The sequence below is a fragment of the Rhinolophus sinicus genome, chromosome X (genome assembly GCF_036562045.2).
Source record: "Rhinolophus sinicus isolate RSC01 chromosome X, ASM3656204v1, whole genome shotgun sequence".
NCBI lineage: Eukaryota > Metazoa > Chordata > Mammalia > Chiroptera > Rhinolophidae > Rhinolophus > Rhinolophus sinicus.
In genome coordinates, this window is record NC_133768.1 from 9641228 (window position 1) to 9656748 (window position 15521).

At 42.3% G+C, this 15521-nt stretch overlaps 1 protein-coding gene across 1 annotated transcript in view; it reads left to right on the forward strand.

The window, feature by feature from the left end:
- The window catches only part of PRPS2 (phosphoribosyl pyrophosphate synthetase 2), a 32796-nt gene that overhangs the window by 2836 nt on the left and 14439 nt on the right, over positions 1-15521 (forward strand). Inside the window, exons 2-4 of the mRNA XM_019746354.2 lie at positions 3917-4100; positions 14281-14379; positions 15077-15201. Of these exons, the coding sequence (XP_019601913.1) occupies positions 3917-4100; positions 14281-14379; positions 15077-15201 (408 nt within the window). The remainder of the gene's footprint in view (positions 1-3916; positions 4101-14280; positions 14380-15076; positions 15202-15521) is intronic.

Consider the following 15521-nt stretch of genomic DNA (forward strand, 5'->3'; position numbering starts at 1 on the left):
CAAGCACAGAGTCCTCCCTGATCCCAAGGGGAATCTTCTTGATGGGAAAAGTGTTAAAGACAAGGCGGCCACCTTTTGATTACCACATCCATTCATTGTTGACTCAAACTCATCAGCCTTCTTATTTCAGGATCAGTGCGGATCCTTTATCTGAACAGCAAAGGGATGCTGCTTTCTGGCCACAAGTTTTAAAAGTCCTACAATAAAGATCAGTCGTGATCATGTTTATGAGTAGAAGCAGGAATAGCTTTGGGGAAAAAGTTGCCATGTTAATAGTATTTTCTGTCCTGCTCTGGACTGTTAGTCATAGGCGGATTGAGGTTCCTAAGGAAAAATAGGCCAAAGAGGCTGAAATGTTGGGGGAGTAGCAGTCATCACAGCAGGAATTGGCAAACTTTTTCTGTGAAGGGCCAGACAGTGAATATTTTAGGCTTTGTGGGCCCCTGTCTCCGTAGCTGCTGCACTGTGCCATTCTGTAGCCTGGCAGCCCATCATGGGTCACTGTGCCCCATTCTGGAGGCTCTGGGAGAGAATCTCATCCTTGCCTTTCCCACCTTTTAGAGGCTGCCCACATTCCTTGGCTCTTGCCCCTTCTTCCATCTTCAAAGCCAGCAACATAGCATCTCCTGACCCTGTTTCACTCCTCACATCTCTTTGACCTCTTTTGTCTCCCTCTTCCATTTTTAAGGACCCTTGTGATTACATTGGTCCACTAGAACAATCCAGAATAATCTTATTTTAAGGTCAGTTGATTAGTAACCTTAATTCCACCTGCCACCTTGCTTCCTCTTTGCCATGTAAACTAAAATATTCAAGGTTTGAGGGATTAGGATATAGACATCTTTGGGAGGCCATTATTCTGCCAATCACATCATCCTCAGCTCATGGCTTAGATTGTCAACCCCTGAGCTATGTAATAAATGATTTCCATATTGACTTCATCCCACAGTTGATGTGATGTGCACAAAGGAATTATATTTAGTTCCTTCGTATTCAAGATAGGAAGGGAGCACATAGAATTCTGTCCCTCTCATCCTGAGGTTGGCATCATACTGTTTTCTTTTTTTACCCCCACTTCTTCTGCCTCATCCCCACTCCCGTTCAAGCTGTTGTTTCTCAGTCTAGTTGTGTAGGACACAGCTCCCTGGCCCATGCTGATATTATGAGCCTTGCCCCCCCACCAGCCGCTGAGGCAGTCGGTCGCCAGTCATCGGTCAGCCACTCCCAGCACTGGCTGCCGGCCACTCACGCTTGCCACCGGCCACTCATGGCGACACAGCAGCCTGCCGCAGCCCACGTCAGCCCAGCTCCAGGGAGAGCTGTTGTTCACAATCTTAGCTGTAGAGGGTGCAGCTCACTGGCCCATGTGGGAATCGAACCAGCAACCTCGGCGGGCGTTAGGAGCAGTGCTCCAACCACCTGAGCCACCGGCCAGCCCATCAGCATAATGTTTTCATCCATGCAAGAATATAACCCACTATTGCCAAAACTCATTTTCAGATCATGTTATCTTGAATTACTTCATTTTTCTCTTCTAGTTATCCTACTTGAACTTAATAGAAGCTTCTGTAGATTCAGATAGGCTGCTATATGGTATCCCAAATGTCACTTGTGTTTAAATTTTCTTATGAAATAGTTGGCTCTTTTAATAAAACCATACCATTCGGTATAATTGGCTTCTAATAGCAGGAAAGGGGATAGGGTAATTATGTGCGTCACTTGTAATTTTAAAGATTCAGTGGCTTTCTTTTTTGGATATGCCTTTCATTTGCAGTTACTTCTGTAAGGTGACAGACGAATTCCCAAAAATCACCACATTATGCAAAATCATGCAGCAAAAAGCCACAGGGCTTATGGGAAAGATGGGGTTAGGGACACAACAGTTAAAAATTTCCTCATTGGCATATTGAAAAAAGATGGGAATGTAATAAAAATGGGAAAACACGTACTACATGTTTAAAACAGACATATATACAATAATTGAAAAAGACCTGCAACTTGCTTGTTGAAGTGGGTCTCAGAAGGGTTGCAGCTTTTGCATTCTCGTGAGGAGGTCCAATGAGGGCGATCTGAAAGGGTGCAGAAAGTTGTGACACCAGATGTGGATGGGTGAGACTGTTGTCCTTGTGACGTGTGTGTGTGTGTGTGTTTGGAGTATTTCTTAGTGGCTCCATTTACCTGGGTGCAGTGTGGTCTTCTGCATTCTCATCTCAGGATGAGGGATCGTGGTAAAACAAGTGCAAAATTCATGTTATTCTCAAACTGTTTCTAGTATATCAATCATTGGGACAAATTGGCCTTTTCAAAACAAACATTGTGGTAGAGCTGACAGTGTCCTTGGTTCTCAGGCAGTACTCGGTGAAGGACTGGCCTGAACACGTGGCACTGGTTTGCTTTCCTTGCCATGGAAGGTCCCTGCCAGCGATGGGCAGGCTCACTCTTGGGTTGAACACTCAGAATTATATACCCAAAATACAGAAATTTTCCAACATGTAGTTTTTGAAGCCTTTCAAAGCTCCTATTGACTCTTTCTCAAGAAGCTACTGGAGGACACCATTCAGCAAAGCAAGGAAGTACAGCAAGAAAGGGTACAGAAAGTGGGAAATGGAGTGATGGACAGGGGTGGAGGGGCTTCCCGGGCGGCAGCTGGGCGGAGCAGAAAGAACGCAGGGTCAGACAGCTCTGGGGCGATGCGGGCAGGATGATAAAGTCTCCGAGTCGGTATTTGAGGCCTCCAACATCCTTCAGCTTGTTAGCCAAGTGTTTAGGTTGGAATGTATATTCTGTACTCAGAAAACTTAGCAGATCAAAAGATAGGATAATTTCCTCTAGGGAAAACAACCCGCCCCCCCCCCCCAAAAAAAAAGAAACCCCAAAAAGCAAAACTTATGTTTAGATGAGAAATAACTATAAACTGCTTTAAGTTCCCTATATGGGCTCAGCTCTGAACAGCATTTACACAGTGGAAATGTAACACTCTTATTTGGTTAGGATATTGGTCTGTATTGGGATGATGGCCAGACGAGGTAGGGAGGGAGGCTGCACATGATTCAGGTGATGGGATGGAGAGGAAATAGAGTTAAATCCTCATCTTCATAGTGACGCATCAACACGTGATGCCTGAAAATGAGAAATCAAGATGAAGCAATCCAGACACATCAGCTAAAGACTTGAAGATAAACATTGAAAAACCATATCAGGAGTTGAAACTGGTTGCCTCTAGGCTGTTTGTTATAAGCCTTATGGAATGATTTGAATCTTTTAAGCAATGTGTATATGTAACTTGAATAAAAATTAAAAGTAAATATAATATTTAACGGAAAAGAGTTCACATTAGCAAGGCTGAGACAAATTTCTAAAGAGCATATAAGATCTTGTACATGAAAAAGGCCTGCTGGCAAGGTGGCCCTCAGCTGGTGTCTAGGAAATTAACTTTTGCGAGGATTCCCTCCATTCCATGATAGAAATATCTCACTGCTAAACCCAGTGGACACCGTGCTTAATGCTGAATGCCTGGGAGTCTGGAGTTTTGGTTATGTGCCAGGCAAAGGGTGCCTGCGGGCCCAGCCCGCCAATAAAACCCTCCAGGCATTAAGTCTCTAACGAGCTTTCTTGGTAGACAACAAGCACTTCGCTTGTGTTGTCACAGCTCTTGCCAGGGGAATTAAGCTCAACCTGTGTGACCCTACTGAGGACAACTCTTGGAAGCTTATACCTGGTTTCCCTTGGATTTCACTCTGCGCACTTTTTCCCTTTGCCCACTTTGCCCTGTATCCTCTCACTGTAATCAGAGCCGTGAGTACAACCGTAGACATATGCTGAGTCTTGGCGAATCATCAAACCTGGGGGTGGTCCTGGGGCCCCGCACAACACAAATATGCTTTCATGTTAATGGGTGGCATTTTTCTTTTCCTAGTGTTGAGATTGGTGAAAGCGTGCGAGGGGAAGATGTCTATATCATCCAGAGTGGCTGTGGCGAGATCAACGACAACCTGATGGAGCTGCTCATCATGATCAATGCCTGCAAGATCGCGTCGTCGTCCCGGGTGACTGCCGTGATCCCGTGTTTCCCGTATGCCCGACAAGACAAAAAGGACAAGGTACGAGAGCTGTGTCCTGTTGAAGGAACCTGCTCTGGGTTGTCGTCGCCATTTTTCTTCCTCACATTACCTCAGAATATCTGGAAAATGTTTGCCTTCTATTTTAATGATCAAGTAAATATGCTCTCTCACCTTGGCTTTTTCAAAGGTTTGTCTTTGAACCAGCCATTGTGTTAATATTTATAGGTACAGAAACAGATAAAGCATAGTTTTGTAGGTAGGAAAATACCATTATAGTCTTTGTGGGGTGAAATTGTTGTGTAGCTTTGGTGGTAGCTAAAACTAAATAGCTACCCCCCGTGCACCCGGTGAGCACAAACCCTGGGGGAGTTGGGAGCAGATCACTAGACTATCAGTGACAGTCTCCGGGCTGTGATGTACCATAGTTTTGCAAAATGTGACCATGAGGAGAAACTGGGTGAAGGACACACTGGATCTCTGCATAGTTTCTTACAACTGCATGTGAATACACAATTACCCAAAATAAAAGGTTTGATTTTAAGAATATGCCATTATTTCTTATTAACTTTTCGAGAAGAATGAAGCTAATGTCATTGAGTTATTCTTTTAGCAACATTAGCACTCTAGGAGACTCTTGAGTTTCTACAAGAAATTGAAGAAGAAACGGTCTTTGCTTTCGAGAAAAATCAGAGAGGTTGGAGTTTGACGGGAACTTGAAAGGGGATTGTATTAGTTTTCTAGGGCTGCCATAACGAATTACCACAAACTCAGTGACTTGAAACAACAACAATGTATTCTGTGTCAGTTCTGGAGGCCAAACGTCAGAAATCCGAGTGTTTGGCAGGGCTGCGCTTCCTCTGAAGACTAGCGGAAAGTCTTCGTTGCCTCTTCTGGTTCCTGGTGGCTCCTGGCATTCCTTGACTTCTGGTAGCATCACGCCCATCTCTGCCTCTGTCTTCACATGACCTTCTTCCCTGTGTCTCTGTCGTTTCCTGTTTTATGAAAGGACAGTCATTGGATTTATGGTCCACCCTAATCCAAAGTGATCTCACCTTGATCTTTACGTTAGTTATATCTGCAGAGACCCTATTTCCAAATGAGATTACATTCTGAGGTTCTGGGTGGACGTGAGTTTTGAGGGATACTATTCAACTCACCACAGGGATCAACTTTGAAACTGTTATCTACTCTATATCTTATGCATAGATGTTAGGTCAAGTTCCGCATGAATCTTTCCAGTTTATAAGACACACTGCTGTTCTGTGTTGTGGTGACAAATTGTGAGAAAGGTTTTCCCCAGTACACCTCCATTTATCTCCGTAATTCATTTTCTGAAACAATGCAAATTTCTAAACAGCACCCAAGATTCCCTCACGTAGGAAAAAAATCCCTTTATAAGTTTGAATTCATATACCGTGGTGGTGTCATTTCCAGACCCTGTGGCTGAACACAGCTTAGTCAGTTAATTTCTCACTGAAAACCTTGATCTCCAGAACTCCATTCTGCACGTGACATATAATTTGCCACATATAGGTTAGAAGGGGTCAGCAAAGTTTTCTGTAAAGGGCTCTAAGTTCTCTGTGGTAACTACTGAACTCAGGTTGTATCTCAAGGACAGAGACAGACAGTATGTAAATGATTGGCATGGCTGTATTCCAATAAAATTTTTATTTATGGACATTGAAATGTGAATTTCATATAATTGTCACATGCCATGAAATGTTCTTTTGATTTTTTTTTTCAGCTATTTAGTCATATAAAAACCATTATTAGCTCACAAGCAGTGCAAAAATGAGTGGCTGGCCAGATTTGGCCCACAGGCCATAGTTTGCCGTCCCCTGGATTAGAGCATTGATTGGCCGTGTGTGTGTCTGTTGTGACTTAGCTTTAGCTAAGAGTAGCCAAACCTTAGGTTACAGATGCTGCTGTGAAGCCCGCTTATTATTCATGGAGCGTCTTTTATTCTAAACTTGGTTTCAAAGTTTTGTGTGTATTTTTAGCTCTTAAATTTCAAATCGTTTTGTCCCATCAGTGTAGTGTCTTGTCCTCACTGTTCCCTTCATCTGTGTGTTTGCACAGGATGCTTTAGCCCTTTGTCCTTATCCATATCATACAGATAACTAATATTCTGCTATTATGTCTCTTCAGGTAACAAGAGGTTTAGTAAATTGTATATCCTGTAATTTCTAATCAGGTTCTCCTTTCACTTCAAGTAGCTTTTGCATTTGGGGCTAAGATATTTGATAATGGTATCGTAAATAAATGATTCCTTTTATCATTACAGGGCCCTTCCCCACTGATTTGTAACCTAACTTGTTCCTTAACAGATACAAATATTGAGATTCCCACATTCATTGTTTGCAAGTAACCGATTCGCAGTGGTTTCCAAGGTTGGATTTGCAAACTTTGTTTCTTAAGTGCATTCATAATATAGTCTTTGTTGTACAGAGAAGCAAGCACTGGCTGGTCTCCTGCTTTCCAGAGGATGTGATGCGTTCCTGGCCTCTGACCCTTGATTGCCAACAGTGCCCCCTACCACTGTGCTGACAAAAAAGAGCCCCATGTAGTTCTTAAAACCCTTGTGGCTTTAGCTGTTCTGTGCAACTGTGCCATCTGACTGGCGCTTCAGCCATTTTCCCATTGTGGGATGTGTAGAAGGGTTTGCCTTCGGGGGCCATTTTGAGCACTTGTTTCTTTCCTCCCTTTCACCTTTTCTTCATCATTGTGCTATAAGTGCGTTTCTTGGAAACAACATGGTAGCTGCTTTTAAACTCAATCAGATGATTCCCCAACTTTCCAAATTTAGCTGCTGATGGAAGAAATCAGACGTTGATTGTCAACAGCACAGAAGCAAGGATATGGTAACAGTTGAGAGACTGCACGAATAGCAGCTGCGGGAATCCTGAGTTGACAGATTGTGTGGCTTATTGTTAGAGAAACTAGTAGAGAAGAAGCAGTCATGGAGCGCTGGGTTAGTTGCCTGTTGCTGCCATAATAAATTGCCACAAACTGGGTGGCTTAAAACAATGGAAGTATATTCTGTCACACTTCTGAGGCCAGGAGTTGAAAATCAAGGTGTGGGAAGGCCACACTCATCCGGAGGCTCTGGGGCAGGATCCTTCCTGGCCTGCCCCAGCTCCTGGTAGATGGGGCGTTCCTTGTGGCTGCATCACTCCGCCCTCTGCTTCCATCTCCGCGTGGCCTTCTCCTCTTGTCTCTGTCAAATCTTCCTCTTTAAAGATACGTGTGATAGCATCTACTGTGATAGCATCTACGGCCCTTCAGGATTATCTCCCTGTCTCAGAATCCTTCACTTAATCACATCTGCAAAGACCCTCTTTCCAAGTAAGTTAACAGGTAAACAGCTTCTAAGGATTAGGACCTGATATCTTTGGGGCCACCATTCAGCCCACTCCAGGGGGCCCTGAAGGAAATCATTAATGTATTAATAAGTGGATATTTTAAGGACAGTTCAAGGTTTGAGATAGGGTCATTATTACATATCATTTATCATCTAAGCCAAGACATTTGAGAGTTTGAAGGGGCTCTATGAATAATTATAGCAGGAAAGAAGTATTCACCCTAGCTATCCCAGGCGAGTCTGACACATGGGCACCCTTTTATAGGCCTCGAGCTTTGGGACTGACGTTGGAGGTGGCCAAGATGAATAGATTGTTCTGGCACTATTATTTCTGAAATGTCTGTATAGTCACTGTGACTTGTATTATAAAGAGAGAGGCGGTTTCATTCTTTCACCAAACTGGTCAAAAAGGAAATTCTTACTTTTGTCTATTGTTTGAGGGATGCTTTTGTATTTTTTAAATTGCTGCTCATAGCTCTTGATCATTTTTCTAACTATCCATTTCTTTCCTTATATCAACTGGATTGGCTTTGTATTGGGAAACTATATTGAAGTGAGGGTATCAAGGGTTTAGTGCTGGCTTGAGCAAAATGGCCTGAGCCTGTGAGCAGACTTCATTTACCCGTGAGGGTGAACGATGAGACCCAGAGTGATGGGGGAAGCACTTCTCCCCGCTTTTAGCTTGCTTAGATAGACTAAAGGCCATGTAGTGTTTAATGCGATGGGAAGTCATGGGCCACACTTGCTTTCTAGGCTCAGACAGAAAATTCTCCTCCTTGGCTAGAGGAGGAGCCCTGGGCAGCCACACCCCCCCCCCCCCCAGACTTGCTCTTATCTTTTCCCTCCCATAGAGCTGTATTGCCTGTGACGTCTAAGACCCAGAAGTTCCTGGTAATTGATAGCTGCAAAGAAGCCCAGAAAAAGCTAGGGCCTTTTAATCGTATTCAAAGCTTATTTCATTATTTTTAATCTCACTGCATCTTTTTAAGCAAGCTCTGCACATCTGTACAACTTTGTTTTTGGTTTTATTTATATGTGCAAGAAACCAGGGACAAGTTCTGACAGTAAAGGAATGGTTTCATGAATTTGACATATCAGCACAATGTAACAACCATCATGGAAAATGATGACAATATAGTATTAATTGGAAAAGGCATGGCACAGTGTGGTCTGAACTCTGGGGTTCCAATTTTGGAATCAGGTGGACTCAGGTTTGAATTTTAGTGCCATTATTTACTCAATATGTCCTTTGTAAAAGTAACTTAAACTCTTTGTGTCTTTAGTTTCCTCACCTGTAAATTAAGGATAATATTTGCTATTATTTATAAACTTCTTAGCAGACTTTTTCCAAAAAGAGCCAGGTGTCAAATTTTTTAGGCTTTGTGGACCACCAGCTGGAGAGAAATGGCTCAGTGCCACCATTTTGGCATGAAAGTAGCCATATATCACATGCAAAGGAAGGGGTGTCACTGTGTTCCAGTAAAACTCTATTTATGGGCATTGAAATATAAATGTCATATACTTTTCAAATGTCACAGTATATTCTTGTTTTGATTGTTTCTTAAACCACTTAAAAACATAAAAGCTATTCTTATCTCACAGATTGTACAAAAACAGACCACGGGCTGGGCTGGGCCCGTAGGCCTGGGTTTGCTGACTCCTGCTCTAGTGGACACTCAATAATTGCTAGTGTCCTTTCCCAGTAAAAAACAGCATGATGTGGCCAAGGCTGGAAGTAATTACTTCTGAGGTGATAGAAGACTTTTTTCAAAATAATTTTCCAGGTTATATTCTCTTTTCAATGATAAAATTGTTTCTTTTTATTTCTTAACTGGAAACACTGAGGAAAGTTGTTCTGACATGAATTTCTACAATCTTGTACATTTTTTAACAGTTGTCTAATTGTATGCTTTTAGCAGTGTGGCATCTAATACATTGGATAAGATCTGAAGTAGCAGGAGAATCTTTGTTATGATTGGGCTGGTTCAGAAAACACTTGACCTTTATCCGTTTTTCGTTAGGGGAATTGAACGTTTTATTTTTGACTACTGTACCTTGACTCTACCTTTGTTGAAATGCCATACGAGTTTTTCTCTTTTGGGAATGTAAAATCAGTTAACTTATAAACCATTTTTCCTGCAAGATTAATTTGGGTGTTGAGCCAAATTATGAAACACAGTGTAAAAACCAAATTTGTAAACAAGGTCTTAAAAGGGAAATCAGAAAGTATGAATTTGGAAGTTACCCCTGTAATTTGCATCTCAGAAATAAGAAATGCTCAATGCCACTGAGGGAGATGAGCAGAGAAATAGGAAGAGCCCCAAATTGACTAGGACTGTGAGTCAGATTCTATTACAAAGAAGTTTCAGTGATCGATGTTTTTTTTTTAATTATCCTGGAGTTTTGTCAAACCTAATAATTCTCACAATCAGTGAGGCTAATGATAAAGCCTTGGAAACTTGGTATTTACAGAGATTTCTATTGTGAAATATTTATCAAAGAACTATCGTATTCAAGGTACAGAGCTATGTGTAGTAGATGATATGAAAATCTCCAAAACCAAATCTTTGTCCTTGAGGACTACATACTCTAGCTGTGAACTCTGACATCCGTACATATATCTGCTCACGTCAGTCTTTTAGCAGGCAGTCCCAAATGGTGGGGGCCACATGCTTAGCCAGTGCTGTGTCCTTTTGGAAGGGACAGATTATTTCTCTCTGGAGTTCTCAGAATGCCTTAAGTTTGGAGATTTGAACCAGATCTGGAGCTCCAAACACATTGGCTCAGCAGAGATGGGGTGGAATGGAGGTGAGACAGGCATGCAGGTGTAGGCAACACTTAAGGTGCCCTTCAGAAAATGGAGAGCAGGCCCAGGACAGACTGTAAGGAGGACCCTTGTAGCAGAGGCACGTGTGTGGGAGGACCAGCTCTCCGTAGCTAGAGCCAGACTGGCCGAGGGTTTTTGATCCCAAAGGCAACATGGAAGAGAACATGGGAGTAAACAATGAAAAACTGAATGATAGTATGTAGTTAGTTGAGACGGTTGAAAATTTTTAAAAATGAGAAAAATACTTCCCCATAATCTCACTATCTACAAACATCTGTTAAATGTTTGGGCAGATTTTTGGTCAAAATGGCAGAATAGGCAAACACTGTGCTCACCTCCTCCCACGACCACATCAGAATTTCAACCAAACTATAGAACAGCCATCATCGAGAATTGCCTAAAGTGTGGCTGAACCAAAGCCCTACCACTAAGGCCATACAGAAGAAGCCACCTTGAGACTGGTAAGAGGGACAGAAACATGGAACGGGCTGGTCCCACACCCATAGGTGACCATTAAAAATCTGTGGAGGTCCTCCCCAGAGGAGTGAGGGGCCCCAGCCCCTCCCAACCCAGGGTTCCAGTGGGAAGAGAAGTCCCCACAACTTCTGGCTATGAAAACCAGTGGAGTTTGTGGCTGAATGAAACAGAGGGTGGCTGGAGTCCCAAGTGCTCCTTTTAAAAGGACCATGCGTGGACTTACTCACTGACAGACTCACTTGTTCTGAGCCCTAGCCCTGGGGCAACAGATTGAAAGGCACAGGGACATACGGGGAGGAACTGAGTTGTCTGGTTTCAGGGCAAAGGCTTGAGGGGCAACTTTCTCCCAGACAGAAGTACTGGCAGAATCCACTGTAACCTTGGTTGAGCCCTCCCCTCACCAAGCCTGCATGCACGGGCAGGCACCATATCTGTGTCTCCATCAACCTGGCTAACATTTTTTGCCTGCCCTGGTGATTCCCTGGTACTCTGCCCAACCCAACTTGTGGGCCCACCCAATCCACTTCCAGTGGCTTTTCCATACACACTACCTGTCTTGGCTCATGCTGGGAACTTTCCTAAAATCTCTCAAAGGTTCACAAAACCCAAATAAACAACTTCAGCATGTCCCGTAACTCTGGCTGAGCAGCCCTATCCCAGCATTAGCAGCATCCAACCTCAGTTCATGGCTTGGTCTCTTGAGGCGCCTCCAAGCCCAGTGTGGATGGCAGCCATCTTCGGATTGCTTTGTGGCTCATGTCAGGTGACCCTAAGCAGGGCATAGGCTGCAGCTGAACTTGACCTACAGTGGGCATGCCCGGTGGCCAGCTTCAGACCCAGCTGACACATCACCCAGCCACCTCCAAGGACAACACACCCAAAGGGCAGAATGGGCAGGCACCAGAGCCCTGCTAAAGTGAATCCTGCTTTGTAGGGTCAGCCCCTGCACAACAGCTCCTCCACTGTAGTCACAGCCAATTTTCACAACCAGTGAGCCCAAGGATCAATCCCTCCAACAGACATGCAAACAGCAACCAGGGCTGAACTATAACCGGAGTGCACACACAGCCCACACAAGGGACACACCGGGAACACCTGGCTCAGGTGACTAGGGAGACCATGCCACTGGGCCCCACAGGGCACCTACTCCATAGCCCACTCTACATAAGACCAGGAGACATAGCAGCCCTACCTAATACGTAGAAAAAAACACAGGCAGCCAAAATGGGGAGACAAAGAAACATGTCCCAAATGAAACATCAAAACAAAGTTCCAGAAAAAAAACTGAACAAAATGGAGGCAATCTACCATGTTTCCCTGAAAATGAGACCTAGCCGGACCATCAGCTCTAATGCATCTTTTGGAGCAAAAATTAATATAAGACCCAGACTTATTTTAATATAAGACCGGGTATAATATAATACCAGGTCTTATATTAATTTTTGCTCCAAAAGACGCATTAGAGCTGATGGTCCGGCTAGGTCTCATTTTCAGGGAAACATGGTACCAGACATAGAGTTCAAAACACTGGTTATAAGGATGCTCAGTGATCTCTGGGAGAACTTCAACAAAGACATAGGAAACATAAAAATGGAGATAGAAAACATAAAAACCAGTCAAAAATACAGAATACAATAACTGAAATGAATAATACATTAGAGGGAATCAACCATAGATTAGATGAAGCAGAGGATCGAATCAGTAATTTGGAAGATGAGGTAGCAGCAAACACCGAAACAGAACAGCAAAAAGAAAAAAATCCAAGAAAATGAGGACAGTTTTAGGGGCCTCTGGGAAACATCAGATCTAACAACATTCACATCATAAGGGTACCAGAAAGAGAGACAGCAAGGAATTGAAAACCTATTTGATGAAATAATGACTGAAAACTTCCCTAACCTGGCAAAGGAAATAGACATACAAGCCCCAGAAGTGCACAGAGTCCCAAACAAGATGAACCCAAAGTGTCCCACAACAAGATATATCATAATTAAAATGCCAAAGTTTAAAGACAATGAGAGAACCTTAAAAGCAGCAAGTGAAAGGTAGCTAGTTACCCACAAGGGAGTTCCCATAAGACTCTCAGCTGATTACTCAGCAGAGGCTTTGCAGGCCAGAAAGGATTAGCAGGAAATATTCAAAGTGACAAAAGCCAAAGACCTACAACAAAGATTACTCTACCCAGCAAAGCTATCATTTAGAATCAAAGGACAAAGAGCTTCCTAGACAAGAAAAAGCTAAAGGAGGTCATCAATACCAGACCAGTATTACAAGGAATCTTAAAGGGGCTTCTTTAAGATGAAAAAATAATAATATCAATATGAATAATAAAATGGCAATAACTACATCATCTATCAATGATCACTTTCAATGTAAATACAATAAATGCTCCAATCAAAACATAGGGTAGCTGAATGGATAAAACAAGACCCTTACATATGCTGCTGCGTACATGAGACTCACTTCAGATTGAAAGACACAGAGACTGAAAGTAAAGAGATGGGAAAAAGATATTTCATGAAAATGGAAATAAACAAAAATACTGTGGTACTAGCAATACTTATGCCAGACAGAATAGACTTAAAACAAAGGGTATAACAAGACAAAGAAGGACCCAGTAATCCCACTTCTGGGTATTTATTTAAAAAACCCCAAAACATTGCTTCGAGGGAATGTGTACATTTATATGTTCATTGCAACATGGTTTACAAGATGTGGAGGCATCCTGGGTGTCCCTGAATGAATTGAGTGGATAAAGAGGAGGTGGCACATACCTGGGGTGCCATTTTTGGGGGGAGGTACCAAAAAAATGCATACAAGTGGACACTTTGGTCAACATTGCTCAAGCAGTAGTTCGCCATCATCAGAAGTGTCTGTCTGGACGCTGATGGTAACCACTTTGAGCACCTCTTGTAATTGCAGAAGTCACACGTGACTTGTATTCATCTTTTGTTATCGGTATATATTGAGTATTACAATTTTATTAGTTTTTTCCTTTCTTAAAATGTATATACAGGGCGGCCAGATGGCTCAGTTGGTTAGAGCTCGAGCTCTGAATAACAAGGTTGCCGGTTTGATTCCCACGTGGGCCAGTGAGCTGCGCCCTCCACGACTATATTGAAGGACAACTACTTGGAGCTGATGGACCCTGGAGAAACACATTGTCTCCCAAAGTTCCCCAATAAAATTAAAAAAACAACAAAAAACCCCACAACTTCTAAAAAAAAAAAAAGTATATACATTTTTTTGGCACCCTCTGTATATAGTTTGTTTCTTTGAGATTTATTCTCTGTATCTAGTGTCAAGCATGTTGCCTTGCAATAGTATATGTAAGTACATTTTTGGTGAATAAAATGTAATGAATACTTGTTATAATGTTAATTTTATTAATTGTTAATTAAATTATTAAAGTAAATAATTTAAAATTATTAATGTTAATTTTCTTAACATGTTATAAATCAGCTGTGATTTATCCTTCTCATGTAAATTTTAGTGGGAGGAATCTAAATGTACCCATTTCCTCCCTTATAAAAATCCATGTCTTTATTTTTTAGAGTCGTGCTCCGATTTCTGCGAAACTTGTGGCCAATATGCTCTCAGTTGCTGGGGCAGACCACATCATCACCATGGACCTTCATGCTTCTCAGATCCAGGTTCTGGCATTTTCTTTCTTGCCCTTGGTTATGAGTGCAGGTTTAATGCAAGTGGTTAAATCCTAACTGTTAAGTAGTTTTCGAAGGGGGTAATGTTACTTGTGTTTGAGTTTGGTATATGGTGATTCTCTTGGCTTTTCATCTTTATTAAATGTGGGCATATAATTTAATGTTGATGTCTCCTATATTCACCACCTTGCCTCCAGTCTGTTTTGGAGGCGTGCAAATGGCTTCTTGGTAATAAACTCCATAATTCCATCTCAACTTCTGGAAAATAATTAGAATGGCAGAGCCGTAATGTATTTTTTTTTGACCTCTTCATCACTTAGTTCCTTCATCTATAAAACAGGCCGAATTATCCTGTTTGTGCCTACTCTGTAATTTAATGAATGTGAAGTATTTGGCTTATAATAAGGTGCTTAAGAAACAACAAAGCTCATCCCCACTGCCCTGGAAAGCCATTCTCTCTATTCTTTAGGATATAGGCGGTCATAACGTAATAGAACATGTCCCCACAGATAGCAGATGGGACTGAAATATACTCCTGGAACATAGCTGTCTTTTGACTTAATTCTCTTAAAATGAAGACAAGGGAGTTTATTGAGAAGGCTTTTTTGGAATAAACAATTCCAATTGTATTTAATGAGAGATTATCTTTTAAAAAGCCCTGCAGTGTGACACTGACTTGCCCCCTTAGGGATTCTTTGACATCCCGGTGGATAATTTGTACGCAGAGCCTGCAGTCCTGCAGTGGATCCGGGAGAACATCCCTGAGTGGAGGAACTGTATCATCGTTTCCCCCGACGCGGGGGGCGCCAAAAGGTAGGGCCTGGGCCACCCGAGGCAGATTTCTGCGTTTGCTGACTGCCTTTTCCTTGTCCTGAGTATTCAATAAGGAAGTGTGTTTTAAACTGCTCTTCTGCAAATGAGCAAGCAAGTATTATAGCCACAGGCTTCACCTCCAGAAGAGAGGGCTGTCATCTTTGTCAACATTCCATCAGTCATAAAAGAAAAAAATACGTACACAAGTGCACATGTTTTCAGCAAAGAATATGTTTTACTTGAGTTTTTTAAGTTCTTTTTTCTGATTATAAAAGCAATCGCCTAATTGGAAAATAAGGCTTTTAATTAACAACACGATT